We start from the raw sequence: 10,422 nt of genomic DNA, 5'->3' as shown, positions 1-10,422 counted from the left end.
TTTCTATCACTTACAGAAGTGTTTTCTAGTGTTATTTATGCTACCTTACTTTTGTAGACCTAAAGTGGACTTTATAAATGTCTGCTTAGGGTATGGTTTGAATTTTCAATTAAAACTCTGTAATTCTTCAATGATAGAAGCTTAAGCTAACTTTGTAGCCTCTACGGTTGTATGCTGAATGCCTACTAATTGATTAACTGGACCGCAAACATCCCGTAAGAGTCACTGAAATAAAGTATTTCAGTCATAATAACAAATTAATGAAGTCACGGTATTGTTGTCATCTCCTCAGGCTTAAGAGAGGTATTTTGCCTGTGGTAATTTTAATTCTTCTCATTAAAAGGTGTAACTTGGTAGCTAGTGCCTATGCCAGTGACTTGTTCGTGAGCCCATGCCCTCTTCATAAATTACCCTTTGCTAAGCTTCTTCCTACATGTAGATGACTTATTCATCTGTACGCAAACAGGCAGAGAACTCATATATCAATTACAGCAGCAAAAATACCGGTACCATTTTCTGGAGAAGCCATATGTTCATTTACAGCAGCTTTGCTCCAGAAATTAGGTGATAAAAGGGCCTTGACCTGCGAGCATGTTCCTCTGAGCTCCAGTCATTTCTGTCTAAGTCCTGCCAGCAGGTGCCCTGTGAGCCTTCACGTTTGCGTGTACTTTTCAAAAGTTGGAGATTTGGTTGCAAACTCAGGATGCAGGTCTTGAGATTTTGTTCATCAGATTAAGTAGTGTATTTATACTGTGCGTTAGGTGGTATACTAGATGTAATTTATTTCTCTGCTTTGCAGGTACTGCTTTGTCTTTTTGATCTATATTCCTGTGGCGTTGGTCATTCAGACTGCAGCAGAGTTTGGGTTGTTTAGGGCAGGCTCCTCAGCCTTTTTCGGAACGTGTAGGTCAAGACAAGACAGAAAACGGGGGCAGCTTTCTTTTCTATTAACCTTTATTCTCCTCCGACAGTCACGTACTGTGAAACAAAAGATAAAAATCGGCACTACATGAGCGGGAAAGGCTGAAGGTGCCCCAAGGCTGAGGAAGAGAGGGCACGGCCGCGCGCTGGCGCTGCTCCTGCCCGCCGACCTGCCCCCGGTCCCTCTGCTGCCTTGAGAGCTTCCCGGGACCGCCGCCTGCCCGGGCCAGGGCACCCCCCCGCCCCGCCTGCCGGCTCCGGCTCGGGGGAAGACGGGCAGCAGGGGGACAGCCGCCCGCACCGGCGCGGGGGACGAAGCCCAGCCGGGCCCAGCTAAGCCGCCCGCAGGGGACACTGCGGCAGCCTTTCCCGCACCGCCCGGCGGGCTAGCGGGGCTCTGACGCCACTTCCTGCCCGACTTCCGCTTCCGCTCCGCACCCCGCTTCCGGGTAGGCGCTCCCAGCATGCCGCGCCGCAGCAGCGGTGCACGACGGGCCCTCCGGCCGTGGGGCGGGGCGCCGGAGCCTGTCACCCGGTGACGTCGCCTGGCGTGAGGAAGTACCCGCTCATTGGCTGGGCTTCCCCCTCACCCCTCTCGTCCACCTCTGATTGGGCCCTCCGGCGGAGACCAGCCAATCGGCGGCCCGGGACGCGGGAAGGCCCCGCCCCGGCAGCCGCTCGGGGGTGGAAGTAGTCGCCATGTTGGCGTGAGCGGCGGCGCTGCGCGGGAGCAGGGGCACGCCGGGGCTGCGCGCGGCTCCCGCGGCGGCAGCGGGGCGGGGGGGGGCGGCCGGCCGGCCGTTACAGCCGCGCGAGGCGGGCGGCGGCGGCTCCCCGGCGGGGCTGTAGTGGCAGCGGGTGCCCGCGCTGCTGCCGCCGCCGCAGCCTCCCCCCGTGAATGATGCGGCGGGAGGCGCCGCTGGGCTGGGTCGGAGCTCGGGCGGTGGCAGAAGCGGCGGCGGCCCCTGGCGGTGTGCGGTCGGAGGCGGCGGGGAAGGGCGCGGCGGAGGCGGCCGCCCGCTCCCCAGCCCCCCGCGGCGGCCGGGCGAGCGCAGGATGCTGAGAGCGACCCCGCGCCCTGGTCGCGCCGCGGGGAAAGGGCCCCCCCGGGGCTGAACGCGGACTCCCCCTCCCCCCGCCCCGCCCACGCTTCTCCCCCAGCCCCTCACTCTGTCGGCGCCGCCCGCCGAGACGCCGCCTCCCGGGGAGCAGCGGCGGCGGCCCCGGGGCTGAGCGGCTCCTCCCCGTCCGGCTCCTCCCGCGGCGGCGCGGGAGCGCGGGGGGCGGTGGAAGATGGCGTGGGTGCTGAAGATGGATGAAGTGATCGAGTCCGGGCTGGTGCACGATTTCGACGCCAGCCTCTCGGGCATCGGGCAGGAGCTGGGGGCCGGCGCCTACAGCATGAGGTAACGCTGCCGGCGGTGGGTGCTCGGGCCGCCCTGCCTTGCCCGTGCCGTTGGGCAGCGAGCGCGGGAAGGAGGTGGCCCCCTCCCTTCTTCCTCCTCCTTTTTTTTTTTTTTTTTTTTTTTTTTAATGAAGTACTCTTCACCCCGTTACCGGAGACTCCCAGAGGAGCGGGCACGTGGTGGAGGCCGGCCCGGTGTCTCTCGGTAGCCCCGCGTGGCGCGAGGGGCTGCCCCGGCGGGTCCCCCCGCCCTCCCCTCGGGCTGGCAGGGCGCCCTTCCCAAGGGGCGGGCGGCGGCTGCTGCTGCTGTTGCTGCTTGCCCGGCGGTGCTTTCGCCCCTACGTGCGTGATCGCTGCCGTAAAAATGACATTTCTCTGTCCCTTGGCTGTGCAACCGGAGCCCACGTTTCAGAGGATGATGATCTTCTACTCGGCAAATACAGTTCTGGTTTATAATAACCAATAGCTGCTTTCTTTAACGTCTGGAAAACGTTCTTTCTCGAGCCAGTAAACGCTGTGGTAGCTAGTAAGGTGGTGGTGTGGTTCTGCTTTAATAAGTCTGTTTATTCTTTAATATATTCTTTAATATTCTGTGTAATATGTGCCTTTAGTGACGTTTTCCTGTTTTTTCCTGTTTTTTTCTTTCTTGTTAGGTAGCTCTTTCAGTTCTTAATCAACTTGGCAGTTTCTTTACCTTTTGATAGTTTTCCAGGCTTTACAGTGAAAGTATTTAGATAGCTTTTGGGTGTGCTTGTTCAAAGTTAAGATAAAGCTGTAATTGTTTGAAATAAGTATATTTTATCTTAGTTACAGTCAGAACGTGTGGATTCCTGAGTGAGTTACTGGTGTGAAAAAGGGAAACTGTTTTGGAGACACTGGGAGACATTTTAGTTTAAGATTTTCAACAGGGGTGGTATTTTGAGAGCCTGAAGAAGTAAAACACTGGCATTTGATAGTTTGATGGCCTAGCCTGTGTGGAAGACACCTTATCTTTCGGGGTTGCCTGAAACTTGGAGGCCACCACAAGTTTCAGCTATTTGTATACGTTTTAAGGCAGTACTACTCAGGTGCACGTTGGAACTGTGGTGTCTTTGTTCAAAGTTATAAATAAAGTTTGCAGCTGAATAGACATGAAGACCCTTTTGCTAGTATTTGGGATTGTGAGCTCAGCAAGTTTATGGTGGGATATGTATTTGCTGGGGGTTTTGTTTTGTGTGAGGCTTGATTAGTATTTTTTTTTAATTTAAACCCAATTCTAAAACTTGTTTAGAGAACTAGGTGATTCATCTCTCTTCACGAGAATACTCCTGATTTTATATTCAGCTTGTCTGGATTTTATTCCACTTTGTTCCCATTTCTGTCTGTGTCAAGCAGACATTCATCCCACAAAGTGGTGTGGCAGTTTTTGTGGGCAGCTGTATGGCAGTTGCCTGGATGGCTTCTCAGTGTGCAAACACCAATGCATAATTTATGCGCTCGAACAGTTCTTCCTTGTCTGTCATGATCCTGTTCTTTCTAGGATTTCTTATGATTGGAAGTCTTCTGTTTTGACTGGGATAGCTTTTTAAAGATTTTCTTTTCTTTTTATAGACTTCATTCTTCTCCCAGTAATGCACACTGTTTAGTTTCTTGGAACTTTAGGAAAATCTTCTCTGTTGTTGTGTAGATTTTCTTCTGCTGTATCATGCTTTTATGGTGGGCAGCAATCGTAAATGGTTTTTAGTTACACATACCTGCCTACTAGGATATTTCAAGTTACCACAGAAAGAGTTGTAACAGTTAAAAACAGCTTTTAAAAAGCAATATTGCACAAGCTAAGCTGCACATTAGTTCTCATTTTTATTGAACACTTCGTTTGTGATGAGATGCAAGTACTTTTGGAACACTTTTTTTGTAACTTTACTGTCTGAACACACAGTTAAAGGGATCGCCTAATTGCCTTTAGCATTTGCTGGGCGCAGAGCGATTTCAGCCGAATATGTTAGCTGTTTTATGTATTGATTAGATTTCTACTTCATGGACATCATGGTCTGTTAAGTAATGTGAGAGGGGAAAACTAAGAGAGGTGGCATAGCATGAAGAGTGAAGATACTGTGCTGACACTGATCCTGTATGCTAGTAGAAGACAGTTGTCCTCTCTTTGTTGTCTAGAGGAGAATGCTGGGAGATCTGAAGCTATATGCCCCTGCATTTTGTTAGGAAGACCTGGACATAACCCTTTTACCTATTAGGTTTTATATAATATAGTTGATGCTTTCTTCAGTTTGATCACTCAGTGCCCTGAAGTAGAGTATATGGCATTACTCCTGTTTATTTTAATTAAGCCAGTTGCTCATGTCTGTTGACCGGTAACTGTAGGTTTTTTAAAAGGAAGCTACCTAGACACGATTTCTCTGTAGATAGTTCTCATAATTTCCTTAAAATCTTGAAACCCCCTTTTTCTGATTGCTGTTCTTACACCTTCTCATGCGGTAAGAAACTGCCTATAAACACAAAATTCAATTCAGTTGATAGTAAATTTTGTCAGATGTGTCAAATACCACCCCATCCCCAAAACCTATATAAAAACACGGTATCTTGAGTGATAGTGAGGTTTGAATATTGCTGTTACCTTCAGTTGGTAGTGACACTTGTAGTGATTTCTTACAAATTGTCATAATATCCATCACAACACAGCAAGAATTGTGTAATTTTGGGGGCCACTCATCGTTAGTCTGAACTGTTAAAAAATGGAGGCTATTCCATTGAAAATATAAGTTTCATATATTGCCTGCCATTTCTTGAGTAGAATTCCATTTTTGATGTAATGAATTATTTGATTAATGAACTGATTTAAAATGAGCATTAATACAAGGACACATACCTTAATTACTCAATTTTTATGTGTAATTTGGAAGGTTAGTATATGGATTTATTTAAATGCTTGCAATTCCAATGATATTTGTAGTCCTAAAATTGATGTCTGTTTTGGGGGAACTTGGTGATTATTTCAGGAGTATCTGTTTTGGTGTATATTTCTAGATTAAAACCTAAAGTTATTAAACTAAATTGAAGAAGATGACTCTTGGTTCTGAAAGAGGGACGTCTATACAAAAGACTGTATGGAAATGCATTGAGACAATCCTCTGTTTTTGGAGAACTGAGTCAGTTTGCTGCATCTCCCAAACACTTGGAGTGCCTTTGGAGAATGGAGGTGGCTTCTGCCTTGGTTGAAAATAAATGTGCTGCAGTCAGTCTTGTTTCTTTAAGTAACCATTAAGGTGGTCTGTTAGGATTCGGGGACTGCTGTCCTACAGCTTAGAGCTTTGTTTTCAGGTGGGGAAGAGAGGGAGGGTGTTTTCTTCTAACAGCTTTTGTGTCCCTGACATCCGCTTTTTGGCTTCTGATGAACTCAATTGGGTCATGACAGGTACTGTCTTACCTTTATAGTTGCTGTGCAAGAATGAAAAAAATTGGACTTGAGGTCATTCAAGCCCTATTTTCTTTGTGGCTGCTGTTACTTTCTGATGGACAAAAGGACTGTTTATTCTTTCCTGAATGCTGCCCACTCTTTTGAGACTCTGCTACTGGTTATGTTGGTTTTTGGGGTTTTTTTTAGTAAGACTACTTGCTTAAGGTATCCTGAAATTTTTAAATTTTTAAAAAATTTTTAAGATGTACATGGAATTTTCTGTAGAATACATTAAAAGGTTCTGTTACAGTGGTACGTATTGCACTAGCAAAAATAATTTTCACTGACATCTAGACTCTATAAAATAAAATGTTGTGTACTGATTAGACTTGGAGCTTGATTGTTTGTGCAGGCACGCAAACAGAAATACCTGTCAGGAAATAGACATTTGAGGAACAATAAAATCCACAAACCTAAATCTCCTAATTTTGTTACCACAAATAAAACATGTTGAAAGATAAACCTCATGTTCCAGATCACTGAGCCACTGCTGTTGTTTGTTTTTTGGGTTTTTTCCCCTCCTTCACCCTTGTATGTGTGGATACATTTCAAAAAGTCAGGGTTGCGTAACTGTCTCCTCTGTTCCTCTGTCGCGTCTCATGGTGGATGTACGTGCGGGATTGAGAGCAGGGCAGCAAGTTTGCTGTATGCGTTACTCCCACTTAGAAGCAGTCTGTACTATGTAGCTGCTGCAGATTAGTACAGACTGCCTGACCTCTCTGTGTTGGAGTAGTGGATGGAGAGCTGGGGTTTTGTAATTGTGAACAAATACTATTCTTGCAGCTTTTTCTTGGTATCTTCAAGAGCTTAGGAGGACACAAATTTTGGAATTGGGGTTTTTGTTCTTGCGCATTTTGTGCCAAATTCCCCATAAGTCGAGGCCTTTAACCCGCTGAGTTTCCATGTGATGGGTTGTAGGATTCCTGGGAATAGCATTATATTTGCACATGTTTCTTCACGTTGCACTTCTCTGATTCAAGTTGCTTCAGAGAAAGTTGTTTCCCAGCAGTTACTTCCAGGGGTCTTGTCTCACATTAGACTTGCCTTTGTGGATACAGGGCAAGTCTCAGTTCTCCTGTTGCCTTGTATTTTCTCATGGCTCTTTGAGACCTCTTAAACAGTGCAGAGCTGGGCTTTGAGATCATAACTTTAATTCAAATACTGCCTGAGAAACATTTTTCTCAAGGTATTTGTCCTTGTAAATTGTGCTTTAAAGTTTCAAAAGACCTGCATGTTCCTGGATGCTTTAGTACTCACACCCAAAAGTTTACAATCCAGAAGACAGATAAGGCAGATGATTGATGGAAAGTCACTTTGGATTTTGATGACATACTAGTTCCTGTTCTTGTAAGGACAGGAGGTTCTTAATTTATTTTGTGACCCTGTTATTAGGCAGGTGAGGGTTTTTTGTCTTTTGCAGTTTTGTTTTTTTTTCCATGCTTCAGAAAGTGTTGAAAAGAAGAGGGTTTTATATTTGGAAGAAAGGTGGTTCTGTGGCTGATGCACATTTCACAAGCTCATGTAGGCTACGTAGGATAGCTTATCACACATGATCCATCCCACTGGATGCTTTGGTTCAAGGTTTGACGTGCACCTTGCTTCCTCTTCTAAGCCTTCTTACTTTTGTGTGGTGAAGTTTAGATTATGCACTTTTCCTGTAACATAGCTAGCTAAGATTGGGTGTTGGAGATGTGTTTGCTGCCTGCTTTTGGTGTGTAATGAAGACTTTCTTCTTGTTTTTCTGGGAGCATTTTCTCTTCCTTCTAGGAAGAAAGAAGGCTTTCAGCTGAATGCTTTAGATAACAAATTGTGAGGGATGAAGACAAGACTTTTAGTACTGGAGCTAATAGTTTCAAAAATTTGGTCTCTGTGTTCCTTCCATCAAGAGAGTAAACCTTGACAGATCTGCTTTTCCAAATGATACCAAGAAGTCTTAACAAAAGATGCTACTTCTCCTTAAAAACATTGCTATTCATTTATACCTCAGCTTGCTTGTAGTAGTCCAAGGTTCACTTAGATGAGACGAGTGAAGTAAATTAGTCTTTTACTTCATAAGATCAAAAGTTATCATTGGCAGAAAAAGAACAGAATCGGTCTTCTAAAGCTCTTTTCTCCTGTAGCTTGAAATAATTTCAACAGTAGCTGTTGTGGAAAACTCATTTTTCCTTTATCTGGGCAACTTCTGTTTAGGCAAGAGGTTCTTTGCCGTGTTAAATAACCTGAGCAAAGCTGGCAGTAAAAGTGCCTGTCACTAATCTGCACTGGGCCAGCACAAATCAAATTTCACCAGCTGAGTAGAAAATGACTAGAGGATGCTGAAGTATACAGAAGTGTGGAGGCTGCCAGTGATTTACTGGGGGGCAGATAATTTGTGCTGCCAGGCCACTGGGTCATTATAAATGCAGAAATTGTGTCCAGGATCTAAGGACAAAGAAGCTGGAACTGAGAAGGCTGACCTGCTCTCCTGGCCTTTTTTTCTGTTGGGTCTTTACAATAGAATCAGTATAAAAGTAGAGGTGGTAGAAAGACTGTCACAATCTCCACAGTTTTTAGGAATGTGGTCTACTTAATAGCATATATTATCTGCAGTTTATCACTTGCAGGATGTTCCTCTTCAGTCTAAGTAGAGGACTATTAAAAATACTAGATTTCTGTTTCCCATTGGTTTCCTTCTCTGAATTGTGAGTACACCTCACATGTTTTCTTCAGCTGTGCTGTGTGAGGATTGAGTTTTATTTTGTGGAAAATGCTTGTCACTGAAATTTAGATGGTCCCTATTTGAACTAAAGTAAGGATAAACAACAGGGGATTTTGGCCTCAGAGAACTGGGAGGAATGCTTGTTATATTCTTGTGTTTCTCAAAGTTGTGTGTTCCTATTGATTTCCTAGCTAAAGGTAGACATTAGCAATTTCTTCCCTGATTCCTGTACCCCTGTTACTGCCAATCGTGAGGAGGGACATGAGCTTAAGTCATTCTGCTTACCCTCAAGTTATGTTTGGTAGGATGAGGGTTTCTCTTCAGTAAGATTTTTATCACCTGCCTTTGTCACCTTCAGCGGTGTAGCTGTGTGTTGGGCCGTGCTGTGAACTCACAGACACCCCAACCTAGCCCAGAAAAATGCTGTGTAGGGAGGGAGCAGCTCACATAGCAGAAATTCTTTATGCCATTACTGCCCAGAAGACCTTTCGTGTTGCTGAGCTGTAGGCTCACAGGTATGATTAAACCTGGCCATCCTCTGTTGCTGTACAACGGTGACGAAGGATAAATGCGTCGCTTCGTAGCAGCTTCCTTGCTGAAAGTCAGAAAAGATATATCACTTTTTTGAAGAGGAATTAATAGTTGGTTCTAAATCAGTTAACATTGCTTTATCATGACACTTCAAAATCTTAATTTGAAATACTTTTGTCATACCCTTTTGACTCTTTTTAATTGCCTGCAGCTTTTATCTGTTTTTAGACAGAAACAAGTGTATCTGTAGATGTGAAAACATGGATATTTCATTCTTTATGAGTGAACAAAGCAAAATGTTATTTAAATTGTATTTATTTAAAGATGGTCTAGGAAAGAGTTTTAAATGCATTGGCTTCTCTTTTCCTTTGGAATGTACTAGTACCCAGAATAGTCTTTTATAAGAAAAATGTATGGTTTTATCTGGGAAAATAAATGAAGATTCTTACATTTGCCTCGTGCCATTTGCTGGAGTGTTTTTCTGGAATGGTGGCATTTAAGATCAGGCATTGTGACCTCCTTACAATTAAATTGTAGGATTGAGGGGTTGGATGTCTTTTTTTTTTTTTTTTTTTTTTTCCTGATATCTGTGTTAGCAGTTAGTCATTACCACTTTGTATTAGCAAAAGCAGGTTTAAAGCAGACTAAATTTGTCTTCCAGTTTTGGTGTCTTCCAGTGCCTTGTCTACTCATTTAACTAGTTCATTAACCACGGCACACATTCTTAAGACAGACCAGATGCATTTTTGTCTTTAAGTTGTGAGAGGGAAATCAAGGCTTGAAAGGTATTTTTCATAAATACACAAAAGACTTCCCTTTTTCATCTTGTGTGTTACATGAAAGCAAGTGCTGCAGAATTTAGGTGAGAATTACAGGTTATTTATTTGGTGAGATACTTTGCATGCCACCTTTTTTTGTGCTTCGACTCATACATGTTTATTTTAAACATGGTTATTGTTTCCGTGTTCTTTCCATTTTAAAGTTCCTCTTCATAAAAACACTCAACTACTCTACTAAGTGCCAAAGAACACAGGGGTCCCGGTGTCCAGGTCCTGTCTCGGGCCTGTCGCAGTGCTCCCTCTGGCGTGGCGCTGCCCTCTGCTCGTGCTGCCCTTTTGACTGACAGCAGGGCACGAAGCATCTGGTGTTTTTTTCTGAGTCACCCTCAAGTAGCAGTCCACCCATCTGCGAAGTCTTCGGTCCTGCCTCTGGACGTGATGCTCCTTTTGACCGTTTTACAGTGGCTGCTTCTCTTTTAAGTGGGTATTTCACATCATTTTCCTTTGCAACTAGTTAAGGAGTAAAGCTGCCTCTGGGCTCCAGTTTGGGGAGCTGGCGTCAGGAGGCTTGTACTGCTTTTTTGGATGGTATTCTTGCCTTGTCCTGCTTTCATGCCCATTTGTAGCATCTCCTGTG

At 45.0% G+C, this 10,422-nt stretch overlaps 1 protein-coding gene across 3 annotated transcripts in view; it reads left to right on the top strand.

The window, feature by feature from the left end:
- The first annotated feature begins 1,644 nt into the window (after positions 1-1,644).
- UBP1 (upstream binding protein 1) overlaps positions 1,645-10,422 on the top strand; it is a 38,308-nt gene continuing 29,530 nt past the window's right edge. For all 3 annotated transcript variants that reach the window (XM_055803616.1, XM_055803615.1, XM_055803614.1), the window contains exon 1: positions 1,645-2,327. In XM_055803616.1, the coding sequence (XP_055659591.1) occupies positions 2,215-2,327 (113 nt within the window). In that variant the 5' untranslated portion in view covers positions 1,645-2,214. The remainder of the gene's footprint in view (positions 2,328-10,422) is intronic.

This window comes from Falco peregrinus, chromosome 5 (genome assembly GCF_023634155.1).
Source record: "Falco peregrinus isolate bFalPer1 chromosome 5, bFalPer1.pri, whole genome shotgun sequence".
In the NCBI taxonomy this organism is placed as follows: domain Eukaryota; kingdom Metazoa; phylum Chordata; class Aves; order Falconiformes; family Falconidae; genus Falco; species Falco peregrinus.
Note: the sequence above shows the minus strand (reverse complement) of the source record. Positions and strands in the feature narration are given on the sequence as shown.